The 19,894-nt window shown below is 43.6% G+C and overlaps 2 protein-coding genes across 2 annotated transcripts in view; one reads left to right on the top strand and one right to left on the bottom strand.

The window, feature by feature from the left end:
- Positions 1 to 992: 992 nt before the first annotated feature.
- Positions 993 to 19,894, top strand: part of rab11fip3 (RAB11 family interacting protein 3 (class II)) — a 51,531-nt gene continuing 32,629 nt past the window's right edge. Inside the window, exons 1-2 of the mRNA XM_083788284.1 lie at positions 993 to 3,842; positions 15,062 to 15,155. Of these exons, the coding sequence (XP_083644410.1) occupies positions 2,163 to 3,842; positions 15,062 to 15,155 (1,774 nt within the window). The 5' untranslated portion in view covers positions 993 to 2,162. The remainder of the gene's footprint in view (positions 3,843 to 15,061; positions 15,156 to 19,894) is intronic.
- On the bottom strand, positions 11,981 to 13,006 carry LOC310874078 (kelch domain-containing protein 3-like; the record flags this gene model as incomplete). Its single annotated transcript, XM_083786753.1, has 1 exon — positions 11,981 to 13,006. One exon carries the CDS (start codon positions 13,004 to 13,006, stop codon positions 11,981 to 11,983), a length of 1,026 nt encoding a protein of 341 aa, XP_083642879.1.

The raw sequence follows: 19,894 nt of genomic DNA, 5'->3' as shown, positions 1-19,894 counted from the left end.
TCCTTTTGCAATTATTTGTTCAAAGTGACAATTTAAACAGGTGGTTTTAATCAAATAGCAGGTTATCATTATGACAACCATGGGCAATGAGCTGTGACATGCCATATCATAGGGCATAACACGCCAAAAAGGTAAACAACATGAAAGTACAGTAAAGCATTTAGGCTAAAAGGATAACTGGTCATTGTATGTGTGGTCGTATTCAATTCACCAAGTCAGGACATAGAATAACAATATCATCAACAAATAAATAAGTAGGTCTTGCAAGATACCTCTCTTAATAGTTTTGATCATTTCAAGTGATCTTAAAAGTAAGTATTCTAAAAACTAAAAGTAAGGTTGCTTGTTAGGAGCTGCCCACTGCTGCTATGCACATTATATTCCACACGGGGGAGCTATACTATAGCACTTTACAAAAATGCATTCATATTTTGTTGATCAGAATTATGCCTATTTAACATAGCTATTTAAAGACTTCAAGATGATACCAAATTCTCTATTTGTGTAAAGGAAAACTGGTACACAACCCCCACCAAGTGACCAGTTGAACTATTAACACTGTATTTGGTTCATATAGCAATTTCCAACTGTTACTATGTGCGAAAGGGACTGTTATTCTACATCCATCCACGATGTTCTTCGCGTAAAATGGGAAGATTCATGTCCTATGAGGATTGTGATGCACATATTACACATTAAAAGCTAGCTGTGTGTGTAGGGTATACACCACTCCACGCAGGGGTGTAGCTTGCGAAAAAGCAGATCAACAAGCTAAAACTGTACACAGTATTTATTTTAAAAGCTTGTAGTCGTAGATATCTGCTATTTTTGGCACGCGACACCGTCGTACCACGGAGTACGTACCGGCTTTAATATTATTATTAACCCCAGTGATACTGCGGTGTGTGTTGTGCGCATGCGTGAAACGTCAGCTGTGTGTCTGCGGCTGGAGGAGGAGGATGGGGACACTGCCGCTGCTGCTGATGCTGAGGAGAGAGGAGAGCGTTCCGTATTAACTCACACTGCCATGGAGCTTTCTGCCGCTACTTCACCGATACGATCAGTGGCACCCATGTCGTCGAGTCACATCTCGTGTTTCGGGACGAGGAGAACGTGAAGGATTCGGCGGAAAGAAGACAAGGACGGCTGTTTTTAACCCACCATAGTCGGGCCTGTCTTGTCTTGACGGACACAGGTGGATGATCCTTCTTGGAGTCAGTTCCTTCGAAAGCGGTTCACAGGAGATCAAAGCACGGCATCTAAAATGCGGATCTAGTCGTCGGACCGCGTTTACACCCAGACCGTACAGCGGTCTTGGCACTTTGACTTCACTGAGTTTAATCGCAACGCTGTGCTTGTTATTTGAGATGAGGTGGAATGTTTGGCGAGCTAGCTGGCTAACAAGCTAATTTCGCTAGCTGGCTAGCAGCTGTATTCCCGATGACAGACGAGAAGTAACGGGATGCGCGGAGGAAGAAATTAATATTTACGTATGTTTAGTTAGAAGGTTGTCGCATTGTAGAACAACTTCAGTTACTCGCTTTGCAATGAAAGATTTTCAATCCTAACTCGATCTTGACTCCACCAGCGAGCTCCACAGTGGCCGCGCTGTCTGTGAGGGATAGATGATGAGCCATTTGTTTAGTGCGGATCATCAACATTATATTTAATGTTTTGGTTCTCACCTGATCGGCTTATTTGGGTGAGATATTTTTGGTGTTATAGCAGTGCTGTTTTGAAAGGTTGCTTAGGTTTCAGGGCACGTGAAAAGCATGTTGACATCAGCTGTTTGGCAGCAGGAGAAGTTGGCACCATCCAGGAGTGGACTTGCCATGACACAGTGGAACATAGAGAGTTAGAAACAGATTTATACGTAAGTGAAATATCCATGTCGATTTTACAATAGTGGATTTTAATGTACAATAATGTTATTCCCTTTGTCCGGGTAACTGATGTTACCCACAACACCAAATTGTATAAAGTCAGGTGTATTTTTCCACCAAATTAGACAATGGTATTGGAAGTCAAACACGACTGATTTAAGATTTATTTTTAAAGTTGACCCATGCCATCAGTCATCATGACAATAGTTAGACTGAAGAAGTGGATTTTGACTTTGAGATAAAACGTTTCCAGTGTTTTCTGTGGAAAAATCCATACAAATGGAACAGACGGTACTGTCTGGCCCTGTGGGGCATACAGAGTGGGAATCAGAACCCCCGTCGCCCCTCAGGTTTGTCAGTCTGGATACAGACAAAGGAGGCTTGTTGCCTCAAAACACAACTGGTCAGACGGGACTGGATTTCAAAACTGTTGATCAGGGCAAAGCACCTCCAACCATTGGAGATGTTTTCCAGGAAAACAAGTTCAATTTAGACAGCCTATTTAGGACACCCAGGTCGCATGGAGAACATATAATGCAATTGAAGGGAGATCAAGCCAGTGACTCCAAAGGGGATTTCCTGAGTATCCATCAAGAGCAACTGCCTTTAACAGAAAAACCCACACTGGCCTGGCTGTTTTCTCCCAGTCCTACGGATTTACTCTGGGAAAATACTGCCTGTGAGGAACTGAATCCAATACAAGATGCTAGTGACAGTGACACATATGCTGCAAGTAGCCTGGGGGAGCTAATAATCCTTAGCGAACCATCTTCCTCCTTAAAGAATTCAGATTGGACTTCTGACACCAATAACACAGATGCTGCCTCGTTGTTGGTAGATCTCCTCTCACCCTGTGAACACTCCCCGGCTTCTCTCACCCCGGAACATTCAGGTGAGCTCAACCCACAGGGTGTCAGTGACGACCTGTTCCTTTTATCACTGGGGGAGAAGGACATGGGCCTCCCTCCCTCCCTGGGTGGGGAGGCTGTGTCACCTGAAACTGGGGACAAAGGTTTATTCCTCAAACCCATGACTGATCTGCCTATAACCGGTAACATGACCCCACTCGGTTTGCCTCCAAGTTGCCTCCCACACGCCACTGTCCCTGCAAACTGCATTATTACGCTGTCTGAAGTAGTGGAAGGATCCATGCCTTTGTTGGATGTTACAGATGTTCCTGATTGTCACAGCAACCTCAGCCTCTTCCCTTCTAATCCCACTTCTCTGAACTGCACAGATGCATCGCCAGCCACTCCTGCAGAAAAGTTAGAAGGGGAAAACACATTGACAACTTTCACTGAAAATCTGTCTTCTGATAACCTAGTCGAAGATGTCTTGTTGTCCCCTCTCTGTTCCTTGCTGATCTCAAACTCTTCAACAGAGCCCTCGGCCTCGACACCCAGGGTGTCCTCGGATAGCGATGCTTCTGTCCTTGGTGAATTGCCTAGTGACTGTTGCTCTGCAGAAAATGGTGAGGATTTGATGCCAAGCAGCAGCATTTTATCTGAACCCAAACATGAGGTAATGGCTTTGGATCTATGCCTGACCTCAGGTGAGCTCCACAATGAGGAAAAATGGGATGTAACACCACCCGAGGGTATACCAGACGATGCTGTTCCTGATTTCCAAACCGAGCAGAGTGACAGGGAGGTGTTGATGCACTTGAACCTGTTTGGACAATCAGATGACTGTCACGAAACGGATACTTTTGATTTCCCAGCTCAGGAGTTGAGTGATTCTTCTTCTCCTGAGCCAGGATGGACTACGGAGGAAACAGTGGATGCAGTTTCCCTCTCTAATATTGTGTCAGACCCCATGCACATGGTTTCTTCCACCAATCTGAGCGACAGAGATGTATCCCCACTAAAAGCTGTGTTTGATGCTTTGGACCAAGACGGAGATGGCTTCGTTCGCATTGAGGAGTTTATGGAGTTCGCTGCAGCCTATGGGGCAGATCAGGTGAGAATTCCCCTAAATTCTTGCGTTTGTATGTGCACGTGCAAATGGTGCATTTATATAAAATGGTGCATTTATATAGCGCCTTTATCCAAGGCGCTTTACAGAGATTGTGCATTACATTCACCCATTCATACACCGATGGCAGCGGAAACCATGCAAGGCACCAAATAGCACATCGGGAGCAATTAGGGGTTCAGTGTCTTGCTCAAGGACACTTCGACAGTAACTCTGGGGGAGCCCGGGTTCGAACTGGCAACCTTACGGTTACCATCCAGGCACTCTACCCCTGAGCCACCGCCGCCCCACAACATGCATGTACGCACGTTTTCTTTATTGCCACCAAGACAGTTATTAGATTATGCATGCTAAGTGATGTTATATAGCAGACCAAGTGAATTCCATTTACCTAAATGATTTATCATTGATTCCACTCTAACTCAGTCTTCTGAAATGCATCCCTTTGATGTCACCATTTAAGTGTATCAGCATACGTATGCAGTCATATTTATGTGTTTTGAAATGGAGATACCACAAGGTGATAAAATAAAGAAAGGAGCCATGTCAAAGTTGGTCATTTTAACTGAAGCTAATATCTAAGCTAAGTTAATATCCAATTATATTAAAATATCAAGTGCTGTTCAGGATGTACAGGTATACTAACCTACAACTTGGTCTCTGATAAAATTAGGGTCCACATCATACCTGTTTAAATGTTTATCTTCTGTTGAATAAGTGGTGTGAGGAGGGAGGGTTTATGTTACTTTGACAGATAATAAAGCACACTAGCACAGGAAACCTGATCAGTGCCAGGGCTCTCGTATACACTTATAATCAAGCTGTTCTGTCTATGCATGAGAATACACAAGGCTCAGCTCTTTATATTAGGTTTAGGCCTAATCAGTGGAAACTCTTACCAAAAACATTCTTCCCTTATGCTCACTATAGTATAAAGCAGCTCTCAACTGGTGTTTATAGGGTTTGGCTAATACTCTTGACATATTATAACCATGCTTGGATTAGTGCCTAATCTATATTTGGTTGGTGTTGAAGAATTAGGATTCAGGTCAGCATCCAGATTAATCTGTGAAAAACATATTGCCACTTGCCAGGAATTAATTATTTCAGGCCTGTTACTCTTCCATATGTCAAATGACACACAGCCATTTATCCTTTGCATATTTAGTGGGTGAGGGGATAATCGCTTGTGATCTGAATAGGCTAATGCCAACCACCCCCTCAGGCTTTCTTCATATTCTTATTTCCACATTGTGAATATGGTCAGTTCAACAGCAAATCCATGTTGAACAAAGACAGGTCGGTGTCTCTGGTGGTTTGATTTGCATTCATCCTCTTCCTGGTTAAATTGTAGGCTTTATTTGTGTACATGGCCATCGACTCATGATCCGATTCCTTAGTTCAGAGTAGAGTGCTGGGTTACATGGTGTCTTAATGTAAAAGAAGAGCTGAATCTGAACAGATTATTGTCATCTGCCACACTCTCACAGGCCCAGGGACATTTTAAATGATGTAATGTTCTTGCTGGTCAATGTGATTGTGATTATTGAGTTTACCAGAACAAACTAGACTAGTTAAAGAAAGAAAATCCACCATTTGCAAATATCAGTAAAGGACTTACATCTTACATCAAAGTAAATGTTGATGTCACCCGACTCTCTCTCACACACACACACACACACACACACACACACACACACACACACACACACACACACAATCAATCAAGTGTAAAAATTGACCTGCAAGGTCAATGTTTTGCATTGGAAGTATTTTTTAATGCTACTTTCAACTAACAATTGGCACATTATTTTTTATTTTTTACTAAAGATAATCACAGGAATGTATCGAAAATACTAATTGTAACCTGTCTTCAAAATCTGTTTTTGAGTAAAACAGTCTGAAAGCATTTGATATGATGCATCTAATTATATAAGATGTGTGTGATGTGTTTCACAAATTCACATGCTTCCAAATTTCATCTCATGGCTCACAGGTTTAGCAGCCCATTTAATTATGTCTGGTGTTCAAAACTTAAAAGCACCCATGAGTGCAGTTGACAATTTTAGCTTGTTATCTTTGATTCATTGATTTGTGTATTATGATGAAACAAGTCATGTATTGCCTACCAACGCTAGCAGATAGGGATACCAGTTATAACACTAATATTGAATGGGTTGTTTTGCAGTGCATACTAGTACATATTAGACATAGTAAGTAATATGCAGCGGAGATACCTGATCAGATCTGCCAGATTGGTCTCACAAAGTTGCTTTTCCCCCCTTTAGAAATGTGTGTAGTGAATAGTGAAGTTCCTGCACAGCAGTGCCCACCACAGAGACTAGGTGATTTTCATCTTGGATTTTCAAATGGCAAATCAGGACAATTTGATCAATATTATGCCAGGAGAACAACCAAGCTTGTGTCATATACCGTAATTTCCGGACTATAAGCCGCACCTGAATATAAGCCGCACCAGCCAAATTTAGGGAAAATCACGTATACAAGCCGCACCGGACTATAAGCCGCACCGGACTATAAGCCGCAGCTACGTTAGCTCAGAGCCTGAGATGGTTCTGCGTTAGCTGTAAAAATCCATAGATTAGCCGCACCGTTGTATAAGCCGCAGGGTTCAAATCATGGGTAAAAAGCTGCGGCTTATAGTCCGGAAATTACGGTACTCATATTTGGAAACAGTTTCTGCTATGACTCTTGTTTGCTGACTGTCTAGTCATTAAAGCCATGCCTTTAATTCCCTCATTCCCAGTTCAAAGTACCCCTGTGTCAGGTCTACCCTGTGCCCTGCCATAGGTACCTCTGGCTCCCCACAGATAGGGCATTTGAAAGGATTAAGAGTAGAATGTGTTTTCCCTGAGTCAGAGGATCCGTACTGTCTGACTCTGACCATGACCCCACTTTGCAGTGATGGAGAAGGGCTTTGCTCATTTACAGCACAGAACCATATCATTTCTATGTCTTGTTATATGGTGGGAGGTACATACAGTATGATAGGAATTTCTCTCAGTTCAGAGGTCTAGGATGCTGTATTATTTCCATGGCATTTGGTTTCTGTGGAATTTACTTGCTGCTGTAATGTGTAGTATTCAGAGCCTGATAGTTATAGTACCTTTTCTCTTCCCAGAAAGATTTGTTTTGTGTGCAGCTCTAACAAGATTGTGCAGAAAGATTACGTTGTGTATGACGTCTGGGCTCCAAAACCTAGTGAATCTGCGCTCTTACTCTTACAGTCACTGGTTCTCAGATTTCTGTCCTTCCGTGACTAAGGGAGAGACAGAGGCTTAAACTTTTTTTCCCCTTCATTAACAAATTTCAAGCAGCAGACAGACAGACTTATTTTCAGAATTTGAAGAATGCTATGTAATGACATTGGGGTGCACTTGGTGTTCATTATCCTGAGAACATCGGGAAGGATCACTCTAATCTTACAAGGTCTCCACTCTCCACCCAATTTTGAATCCCGTCAGGTACAACCGTCGAGACACAAGGAAGCTGTGGGGGGAAGTTTGTACAACAGACGCAGACAGTGGAATTTTTAGTATTGTTGTGGCCCCTATGGGGCAGAATTGAAAGCACTTTGGGGATTATTAAATGATGTGTTTGGTGTTCTGTTAATGATATTTGTTGTAAGAAAATGTTGTGAATGTAATTGCCGGAAAACGGTATGGAGTATCAAAACCCCTTTTGTGTTATTGTCACATGTTGCATGAGGACATTGTGCCTAATGTGGTGGACACGATGTTTCCGCAACAAGCTGTGGCATTTGTAGCATCCGCCTTCCCCTGGAAGCGCTGTGTTGTTTACAGACCCCTAATGTGTTTCTCGCGGGATGCAAACTGGAGACCTTCTGTTTTCCAGGTGGCCCCTCTACCTACTCATACCTAACGTGTCAAACTTTACCAATACTTGTATTGTAGGCTTTCTGCCAAATATCTTTGTAGGAAAGAGGGATAAATAGGTGTTGTTTGTAGTCATCATACCCCAGGCAAGCACTATAGGCACAGTCCAATGAGTCCATACCTGTTTCCTTCTGTACCACAGAGTGGTAGATTGCATTGAGGTGTTGATATCAGATATTTGCATGCATGTCCTGAACATTGTGTTTGCACCACTGTGCATAGCATGCAAATGCCCACCCCAGAACCATTCCAGGAAGAAGCACAGCCAGTTCAGTGAAATGGAACTAACATGCACGCAAATTAATATGTAATGCAAATTCTATATGCATATGCATTGCATCTAAATATTGCCACAGAGCAAGTATCACCAAGCAGAAGCTTATACTACTGAAGTTATGTTACTGTGTTTACTAAAGTATTTCATATCTGTGAGTAATGCACTTCCTGTGTCCTCTGAATTGACACGTCACGGGCAAACAATTATATTTCAGTTGTGTAATCAAATATCAAGCATAAACATAAGCTCAGTAAAGAATATCCCAGTAGGCCCAGGCCGTAGCGTAACGGTCTGGGCACCGGACTGGTAATCCAGTCGCAGTGTGCCGCGGGTTCGACTCCCGGACCCGACACGGCCTTTACTGCATGTCATCCCCCCATCTCTCTCCCGTTTCCTGTCAGCCTACTGTCTGTCCCTTCAAAAATCAATAAAAGGCGTAAGCCGCAAAAAAATATCTTAAAAAAAAAAAAAGAATATCCCAGTAGTTTAAATGTGTTCTACCATCAGTATAAAGTTACATTGTGGTGTCAGGAAAGCAGCCATTCATGATTTAGCAACTTATAAGTTATAAAGTATTTGATATGTTACTTGGAAGTACTACTTGTATGTCATTTTCTGACAGTTGTCTTGTAACCTTCAATACATGACCATGATCCATCAACAAACACTGTTCTATGTTTCATAAATGACAGCAATCACTGGTTCTCAGAGGTGAAATGTCATCCAAAAGTGAGGGCTCTGCTGTACAGTATCTGGGAATTCACTGGCTTGAAAGGAGAATTTCAAACTGCCACTCATGGGATTTGTCCCTGATTGTGCACAAAGCCCTTGGAACTGCATTGTGGTCACAGCTCTGTTGTCCATCCAGAGACCCCACCCCTCTCTGGCCAGTGTGGCCCTCTGCTTTTATGTGCTGCCGCTCTAATCCTCAGTGGAATGTCCCCTGGCCTGAAACCTCCCCTCTCCTGACCACTTTTGTGTGTCTGGATGCATGTTGTATTTGCCATAAAAAGATGCATGCACAAGGCCTGTCTGACCATGTAGTACTTTTGCAGACGAGTTTGGCTTACAGCCATGTGAGACAGTTAACAGCGTTTTGTTCATGAGCCATTTGGGGAGGAAAAAAACACTCCCAGTCTCCCACCAGGGGTATTCATCTCCCTGGGGTTAAGTACAACAGTGGTCTGTGTGCAGGCGGTCAGGCGTGCTCTGGCCGGCACTGATTAGACACAACGAGAGAATACAGAGAAAACAGTGCCTTCGCTGCTCCGCTAAGTAGTGGAAGGACATTATTAGTCCAAGGAGGGCAGCGCTCCAACAATTATCATCTCTTGCTATCCCTCTGTCCTGTTGTAAGAGAAGGCCAAAATTGTCTCTAGGATATTTTGTGGTTATGTTTAGAGTAGACACATGTGATGCGTTTTGGTCATTTTGTAGTTACTCAACCTAATTCAACTGACCATTACAATAATATTACTACAGAAAAAGTAAAGTATTGGTTTGCAGTCTGATTCTAAGAAGAGGAGGAAAAGTCATCCTCTGCACTTTGTCGTTGAATCGTACGTAAGGTAACAAATGAGTCCCCTAGTGTTTCTCCCCTTACCTCACCTCGCCCAGTAGAGATGTGTCTTTTGAATTGTGAGCAGAGAATGGAATGAAATTATTTCCTGTGTACCATGATGTAACTTTCCGAGGTGGGTAAATGAGAGCTATGTGACCGGCTTACAACCCCTGATGCCATTTTAAATATCTCCTCCTACCTTTGCTCAATTTAGTTTTGAAACAAGAACAACACGTTCCAACCGTTTAAACCCCCATATTTCTCACACGACGCGACCACTAAACCATAGAGCCCACCTACAGTAGTTTATGGGGATTTGCATGGCAGAGGTGGGTCACAAGAGCAGCCTTGGTGCAGAATTCTAACAGTAACGTTGTGGTGTTAACCACCATGCAGGCAGACAGAGCCATTCCCCCTCCTCTGTGTTTCTCACTACAGCTGGATTTAATTCATCGAGCTGAGATCAGCAGTCGTAAGAGTCTCAGGAAAAAGTCAATGTAAAGTTTATTAGGAGTTTTAGCAAATAAGCTGCATGAGTTGGAGCTGAGCTTTGGTAAGTAGATCAACTTGTGTGTGTGTGTGTGTGTGTGTGTGTGTGTGTGTGTGTGTGTGTGTGTGTGTGTGTGTGTGTGTGTGTGTGTGTGTGTGTGTGTGTGTGTGTGTGTGTGTGTGTGTGTGTGTGTGTGTGTGTGTGTGTGTGTGTGAGTGTGCGTCAGGCAAAAAACTTAGAAGCCCAACACAAAGTGAAAGTCTCGTGAAATGACCATGTTCACATTGTGTGCTAACTTTCTCGGGGCTCAAGTGAGTCTAAAACCACAGAAACCTCACCCCACATACTGTCAGGCTCCCACCCAGCTAATTTTGTCAATGATACACGGCTAAAATGACAGCATAATGATGAGTTAGTGAAAATGTTGCAATGTACCACATTTGGCTCACTCTGTCATTTGTGCAAACACATTTTGATTGCTAGGGGCCACCGCTAGTTCTCCAGATATAGTCATAGGTCTACTCTAGACTCTATGCCATACTACCCCCCCCCCCCCCAATTCCCATTCAAGTCAACGGCAAAAACAATCTCTATGACGTATAATAAAAATCACACCCGTGTGAAGTGAGGGGCGATCCTATCATCGTATACAACACATATGACGGCAAATTATTTGTGTAGGACGAAAATAGACGATTTGCTCGCTCTTATCGTCATGCAATATTATGACGTAACATGTCGATTTTCTCAGTCACATTTGACGTGAATTCTCCATTCATTGTCAATGGCATTAAATGTTTGTGTTAGGACAAACATCTCTATAGCTGTAGGTAGGATAATCAATAATTGGAAAATGCAATATTTGGGGTGTATTTGTATGCACGCACGCACGCACGCACGTGCGCACAGACACAGTTTGCGTTACTTCTTGTGCTGTTTTTCTCTGTGAGCATCTTCACTTGTCAAGCTTTTTGCACTGACTAATACGGTGACACACTGACTGTAACTAAAGGACACTTTATTCCTTTATCTTCGATAACCGAGAAAAAAAGATCACACTCGTGTGAAGCGAGGGCCGTTCTTAAAACCATACATCATCATTATGTGATGTGTGATTTCAAGAGCGGAATGAATGTGATGTGACATTCCGTGCTCAACCAATCAAATCATCACTATGTGGTACACACAGACACACAAAGCTGCATGGCATAGGAGGGGCCGGCGCCCCTCAAAAAAAAGAAAATCACACCCGTGTGTGTCAAACAGTTCAACACGAAAAGGCCGTCCGAAAAAGAAAAAAATCGTTTTTAAGCCTGTTTTAAAAGACTCAATGGTCTGCGGTACTGTCAGGTCCATATAATATGCTGCCCAGCAGAAGGAAGGCCTGGTCGGTCCCCCATGGAGTACATAGTTGGTATAACCTCCAGTAGGAATATATTTTCAGATCTGAGGTTGTGGGTGGTTTTTTGGAGGGTTGACATAGGGTAGGTAGGGAGGGGCAGTTGTGAGTTATAGCGGATGCCCCAGACCAACAAGTCAAAGGCACCGCTCACTTCACACAAGTGTAATTATTTTTGCCGTTTTATTAATTTGTCCGATTTGAGGGGCCCCTCCTATACACAGGTTTAATGTTTGTCTTTAGTTCAAAGTTTGTTTAGTAAACGTATTGACAATGAAAATTTACATCATGTGTCGTTTACGTCATATTGTCTCTTTATTGTTAATGGCGTTTAATGTTTGTGTTGGCACCGTTTGTTTTACATCACCATTACATCACCTAATCAACAGAGTTAGACTTTAATATATTAGCGCCCCTCACTTCACACAGGTGTGATTTTTATTATTTATATTTCCTTCTTTATCGTAGGCACGCTTTTATCATGTCGTCGTCGTTGGGTTGTTATTGTTGGTTGTCATGGCTGCCAGTTCCCACCTGATGTCGTGTGTGAGGTCCGACTGCTCCAGACCGTACTGAATAACTGCTAGCTTACATAATGTCTTGAGGCTAGGATTGAAGTCTAAGACATACAGGTCATCATAGGTGTTACATCCTCCAAAGAGGATGATACGATCTCCCACCATGCAGCAGAACAAATTATACGTTGGACATGGTCCTTTCCCCTTTGGCTCAACCTTCTTCCAGGAGAAAGTCTCTGGACTGAATTTCCACACATCATTGAGGTTCTCAATGTTGAAGCCACCAAATATGTACAGCTCTCCATTGTAGGTAAATGCTGAATGACAGTAGCGTTGTACTTGTTTTGGATGAGGCTGTGGAGATGATGTGCTCAGCCAGAGGTTGGTCTCTGTGTCAAACACTCTGATGGTGTTGTAGTACTGACCCCCACAGCCCTCAAATACAAACATCTTTGTCCCGATGATGGTGGCAGAGTGGAGCCATGTAGCAGGAGGTTGAGTTCCTCTGGTGTTAATGAAAGACCAGACCATTGTGCTGGTGTCCAACTTGTACATGTCATTAGTGGATCCAGTCAGCTTGGCCCATCCTCCATGGATAAACATGGCCTTCTCCAACACACAGGCTGAGTGGTAGTACCTCTCCTCTGGAACAGTGCCAGAAACCCTGGGTTTGAACCATCTGTAGGTGTCAACATCAAATGCATAAAGCACATTGCAGTAAGGCCTCCCTCCCCAGATGTAGACTGTATCTTCAACCAACACAGCTGTGTGGCCACAGCGCCTGGATGGAACCTCTAGGTGGCGTCCTCCTCTTGCTGGCGGCGTCCCTGGGGTCAGCTTCCTCCAGCATAAAGGCACTGTGTTGAAGACGTGAACATCAATGGTATCACTGTCTCCTCCAACGCAGTACAGCTTGTCCTGCAGCACCACAGCTGCATGGAGATATCTGCCTGGTCCTCCTTTCAGATGGACGGTCCAGCGGATCATTCTAACATCAGGTTGTTCTTCTCTGTCCCAGAATGCAGTTCTGTATCTCCATCTCTGTCCCAGAATGTAGTTCTGTCAACCACACGCTACCTCTTATATCGCTACAGTGGTACAAACGTCATGTGATGCCTCTGGCCAATCCGTGAAGCTGGTGTGTTGCGTCAGCCATACAGTAGTCTATCTGTGTCCGTCACTCAGGGAAAAGGCTCCAGTTTTCAGTGTGACTCTGTGTGTGTCTATCATAGAGTAATAAAAGGATAGAGACCGAACCGTTAGCCTCTCCCCCCCGCTATTCATTTCAATAGAAGTTGCTCAGTGGGGTTTTGAAGCACCCGGAAGACTGCTGGAAGCACAATTATAACTCATTGGCTCGAGCGAGCGGAAGTTTAGCCTAGCCTAGCCTAGCCCGGACCTCAAATTTGAGGTCAGGGCTTACGCACGTGACGTCATGAACGTCCGTCCACCTCCATGAAAGTGCTGCAATTCCACATTTCGCCAGTAGGTAATGGCAGCTTCAACGTTGGATAGCCTTACTGGGGGCTTGGTGTCTATGCCATACATGGGCAACTGGCGGCCACATGCCGCCCTCACCATCACGTAATGCGGCCCGCAGGTTAATATCCGAGGATTTCAATTCAAATATAGCAAAAGTAGCTGATCTACAAGCTCAAAACCTGTCGCAGTTTGTAGATCGGCTATATTTGCTACGACACTAATATGCAATGTTGCCCACCCCTGGTCTAGAGCAGCGGTCCCCAAACATTTTAGGCTGTGTTACCCCCTGTTACCCCCTGGCCTAGCTGACGGCTGACGCACCCCCCAATGCTCAGTCTCATTGCTGCTCTATACATCTCCGTACAACAGTGTTTACCGGATTTTGCCGCTTGTGTTAAATAACACCGTAAAACCGTCCTTACCCTTTTCATGTCATGCACCCCCTAGAGGGCGTTCGTGCACCACAAGGGGTGCACGCACCACATTTTGAGAACCCCTGGTCTAGAGCCTAGCCCTAGACTCTAGAATCCTGAATCAGTTACTCTAGAAGACCTGAATCCTGGATGCCAGATAGCTAAACATTTTCCTTTTTTCTCCCAATGTAGACATGCCAATTCCAAATTTTACCCTCAGTTGGTTATGTGGGACGCTGTAGACAACCACGTGTTGCCTCCGATACACATGAAAACGCTGACAGAGTTTGAGGAGTGTATTTGGAGAAACATTGCTATCCAACCTAGTTCTTTTTGTGTGGACTGACCAACCTGTTGATAGTTGCTATTGGTAGTACAATGACAGAGATAATTCCTTTTTTGTCCTACACAAAGGTTAAATTCCCATTGACAATGAATGGATGATGTAATAATAGAATGGATGATCTTATAAGAGCGCCCCTCACTTCACACGAGTGTGATTTTGTTCATTGTAGCCCCCCGGCCAAGGCGGGATGCACAATGTATGATTCAGAGCCTCTATCTTGCCTTATCCCTAAACGTTTTAGCAATTTTTTACTATTTTGAAAAACAAGCTCACGTGTGGCTAATTGAACAATTTTAAAATGTTTTTAAAATGGTAAAAAAGAAATGGCATTGGCAAAATAGACATAGTCTCTCTTTGGTTCGCTGGTGAAGATCGTAGGATACTTTATTCTGAAGACGACAGTGGCATAAATATTATTATTTCCCTGTACCTACTTGTCAAATCTGAAATATGTGATGTTTGGTCAGGTCTCTTATTGTTGGTACAATAAACCATTTGATTCTGATTACAGTCAAACAGTGATGAAAGGGTTCCTTGTATTCAATTATTTTTGAGCTTTTAATAAATGTAGCTGTTTTATTGTGCAGTATTTCTCAGTCATAGCTCTTCTGTTATTTATTCACTTCATACAGATTGAAATCAAGTGAGCCCTGCATGCTATCACCTTGTGTAAAGTTCATTACAGCTAGCAATCTAAAGCATCAGGCAGAAAACATTTGATCACAACTTACAAGAGAGATTATTGTCAACTCAACTGTTCACAACATGGGTTTTGAATGTTTGTGACCATATCTCTTTCAGGTCAAGGATCTGACAAAGTTCTTGGATCCCAGTGGCATGGGAGTGATCAGCTTTGAAGACTTCCACCGTGGAATCACCGCTATTAGCAATGGAGGTGAGTCATTTTAATGATGTACTTTTTTCAAAGCTGGGTGTGCTCGCTAATGTATATCTACAGTGAGCTCAGCACGTTTGCAGATCACCACATGGCACCACCATAGGACAAAATCACGGAATTTGCACATCCTATCCTGTCTCTGAACTTCAAGCTACTTGACCTTTGGCAAAAAGGGCCTTTCTGTGTGGAGTTTGCATGTTCTCCACGTGTACCCCAGGGTACACGTGGAGAACATGCAAACTCCACACCCCTAGGGCCTCTCAAAAACATGCAGTAATCCTGGTCTCTAAACTACCTCCCCTGGTCAGCCGCGACGCCTGATAGAGGGGAAAGGAACTGGTTGGAATAGCGTTATCCTTCCACACGCTACGTCCAACCAGGGAAACTCCCCCTTGAAGCGCCCAGGATTACACTAGACTAGACAATTGACACTGGGTGAAAAAATGCGTTCGTGGGAAATCGTGGGATAAAAGAAAAAGGTGGAAACAAAGCTGCTGGACTTGTCAAGCAGTCTAAAGGTGTTGTAAAGGTGTTGAGACCAGGGTCCTTAAACAGTTAAATTGTACTTTAAAAATGGTGGAAGAACCCTGGTTGAGACACTCAAGGCCGCAGGTGTCTTAACATACAGAATGCTAGCTAGCCTGAAAAGAGTCGCTCATGAAAGCAGGTAAGCAGAGAAACAGGAACCAGGCCTAATTTAGACTTGGTTGGATACCGGTGTCGCACATTGAAAATACAAGCTGACGATGCCTCTCGGGGTGAAATGTTGTGAGCTTGTAAATTGGCTCTTTTTGGCGAATGACTGAAATCAGGCATAGCCCGCTGGCCACAGAGCTCTCCTTGGAGCTAATGAATGCTATCTGGCTCCATCTTTGCCAATGCCTTAGTTCCCCATGGTGTCCCACTTGTCCACGCAATATGCTCACTACAATTTGTCTGCAGAGTCAAAAGGACGGTGTTGTAAGGGAACAGAAAGACTGACCCATTTCCTTTGTTACCGGATTCAATATGATTTCCCTTTCTAATTTCTTGCCTTCCTGACCCATTTATGAGCTTTAAATACATTTGTGAGTACAATGGGTGCTGGGTGCAATTCATCATGGTGTCCTGACAAGGTAGTCATCAGGTCTCACAGGCTTCATCTGAGCCATTTAAAATTAAGACGGAGAAAAGAAAAAGAGACCGCAGCCTGACTCAGTTTATTTTCACTGACGAGGCCCTCCCCTCGTCTCCCATGTAAATCATGGAGTCACTTTAAACTTTTAGGCCCTCATTTATCAATCAAGTGTAAAATCTGCCACAAATTCGAGTGCAGGTTTCGTAGTACACCCACGTCTCCACGGCATTTATAAAGTGATCGCAAACAGCTGACCCTTCCTTAATTTCGTTCTCACGTTAATAAATGTCACGGCTGAATTTGATCTGGCACGCCCTAAGAAATCAAGCCTCAACCTCGTTTTTGCGACCTGAACCACTGCTATACGATCTGGAAACCATGGTTACCGTGCCTTTCTGCCCGCCTCACCCCCCTCTCTCATACACACACACACACACACACACACACACACAGACGCACACAAGCTGCACGCACACGCAACTTGCAAGCCCAACTAACTGGTGTGTTGTTAAATAAATAAACAACGAACACCTGCATGAATTAAATAAAGTTGTAGGCCTACCCTGTCTGTTCCCTCTCACCTCGCTTGCCTTGCTGTCATGTCCACGCACGCACGCACCTACATGACACATTAAATAAAGCTGTCTGTTTCTCCTCTCGCTTCGTTTCCCTTGCTGCCCGCCTCACCCCCCGCACACATATCGCAATGTTTCACTGTGTGTTGTTAGTTGTATATTAAATCATTAAAGTATTTTTAATTGAATATACAACAAGATATATTAGTGAACGAAAACCTGAACCTGTGAACCATAATTAAATAACAAATAGGCACACACACGCTGCTGTTTTGCAGGTGCTCCTCCTGTCCAGTGTGTCTGTCTGTCTGTCTGTCTGTCTCTCTCTATCACAGTGGTCCGTCCGTGACCAACTGACCATGCACGTTCCGACGTTCGACAGTCTATTTAGATTGCCTCGCAGACGTTAGTCACTGCAGTGGCCGCCGGCCGGGCTGTCAACTGTCATTATATGAATGTGCAGCAAAAACCGTATATAGCCTCATGTGGCTGGTGGTTGCTTGGCTGGGTAATATACCTATATATCTCCGATGCAGTTCCCACTTGCGCTGGGAGCCTGGCACGGTACATTTGGCATTGAGCGACGCGTCGGGTTTATTATATTGCATATACCGTAAGAAAGACATCGGCCTTCATGCTGTAGATTAGGCTACAGTAGGCTATACCACGTTGGGACTGCTGCACTATACTCTCCAACGTCCCGTCATGGAAATATTTCAGCACAGACAGCCCAAATCCTCGCATGTATGCGCTCATGCAAAACACTGTTTAAATGGCTTAAGCATCTCTTGCAACATTGTTTTTAATTGCGCGATTTTATCTCCTACTAATTTCATATGACACATGTATTCCTTAACATTTTTATTTATTTATTTTTTACATGTAGCCCATATACATTATACATACCTTTTATATAAACATTTTAGGAGTGAATACATATATGTTTAGATGCCTGTGACAGCCTCTCAGCAGTTCAGACAAGGCTGCTCCGCTTGTGTAAAACAGAAAAACAGCGTACGCCAGCTGAAGAGTAGACGTGACTATTTGTCCTACTCAAGTTCAATTTCAAGCTTTGCCGGAAATGTTAAATGCCGAAAATGTCGGTAATTTCGGCGTGCGCCCATATTTTGGCGTACGCACGGTTGATAAATGAGGGCCTTAAAGAGTATTTTCCATCTCATACAACTGCTCGCAACATGTCTGTGGTGGATTTATATACATCGCAGCCACATTGCCTCTGGCCGTTTTACATCATCGCAAGCGACTGTTGCCCGGTGGCTAAAGTGACATCACAACAAAGTTTCATTTGACAGCACTTGCCTGGCAGTGTTGACACATCATGCAGGTTGTGTTGAGATCATCACAGTGTTTGCCTCGTTCCTTACTCTAGCCCCATTGCCATTGATTTGTGTAACTCGTTTCCCAGGGCTTTCTGGGTTACACAGCTCCAGTTACCCGGGTCATTAATACATAATACACTGGAAAACATTAGACCTACAGACGCATGGGCCGTAATAGGCTAGGTTTCAGAGTGGGAGTGGGGGAGAGAGATGGGGTTTGAGCAGAGTCCTATTCGCCTGAATTATTCACTGCCCCCTCTTGCCGTCTCTCTTTCCTTTTCCCTCTCTTTTTCTCTGTCATGTATGATAAATGTAATCTTAGCTATAGTATATAGTCTATACGTACGTCAGTGGAAGCTAAGCAACAGCGCCGTTATGTAGTTACTACATAACGATTTGTAGTCTGTCGGATCATCACCTGTTACATTTGCATTAAGCCACCATGATCTTTGTGTCTTTCTTGAACAATTGCAGCTAATCAGGGAATTCCAGGAATGAGTATTCATGCTTACATAAATGGAGAGGAAAGTCATAGAATTATTAGAAAAAGTATAAACTTGTAGAAGCAGAAAACCTTGCCCCCAAGCAACAAAAATATTTCACCATTACTCAGATTTCAAATAATGTCATGTTTATCTTTCATAGCTTGCTTGAATAACACATTTTCTTCTTGTGATGTTTTATATCTTAATTATAAATGTATTTTTTCTATTTAACCAGAAGTGAAGGTTGTTTTCTACCTTATTACTGTTTATTAATCTTTGGGAGGAAAACAACAGTGATCACATTTAGAAATAAGTCACTTTATATAATGTAGGTAGTGAAGGTAGTGACCCTGTGTGAAGTTCAGAACACTTGTGCAACTTCCCAAGCCTTTCACACACTGCTGCCAGAATTCACCCGTCTATAAAAGCAGTATGGAGATGTTTTCCTTGGCCTGGTAGCACCAATTCCCCCCGTTATCTACTCTGGAGTGACACAAAACCTGTTATTCCAGTTCCCAACTGGCCAGCCAGTTTCAATAGGAATTTAACTGTGCCCCACCTGAGCCTCTACCTTTATCTGCTTGCTTCCGCACTTGTTATTGGCAAGAGTGACCTTAATAAAGACAACCCCACAGGCTATGGAAATGCCGCATCCCCTGTGGTGGCTGTGGCATGTCTGGAACAACAACAGTTGATCAAGAAACCAACCACTGGACAAGTTGAATAGAACTTGTCTGAGCCATTGGAGAATCAAGCACCCCTCTGTCCTTGATTACTTTTTAAGTTGTGCCCAGAGGCTGCAGGCCCGTAGCCCAAAACGGTGCTGACGTCCTCTAGCACAGCCGCATTCAAAGCAGGCTCATAATATTCAAAATGTGCTGTAATGGCGTAGGCCTACTAGGAGTTTTGAAGCACCTCCCAGTTACGTAAGACCAGGGTGTACAAAACACTCAGGTTCCAAGTGCGCACTATTTGTGTTCCATTCCCTTTCAGCAGGGTGTTATTCACAACTCTGTTTACTAGATACAGGGCGCCGCGGTGGCTGATAGGAGTCTATCCCACGGCTCCGTCTCAGGTTTCACCATTTGTGTGCAGGTGCTCTCTTTAACAGAAGCCTTTATTGGCATTGTTTTATGTAGCCACATACACCCAGTCACATGGTGCTACTCTGCCCTTGATATATGAGTTATAAAAGTTACATAATGTTGACTGTTAACAC

The sequence above is a fragment of the Protomyctophum parallelum genome (assembly GCF_964188405.1).
Source record: "Protomyctophum parallelum genome assembly, chromosome: 17".
NCBI lineage: Eukaryota > Metazoa > Chordata > Actinopteri > Myctophiformes > Myctophidae > Protomyctophum > Protomyctophum parallelum.
The sequence above is the reverse complement of the archived record's forward strand: the minus strand, read 5'-3'. Positions and strand labels throughout refer to the sequence as shown.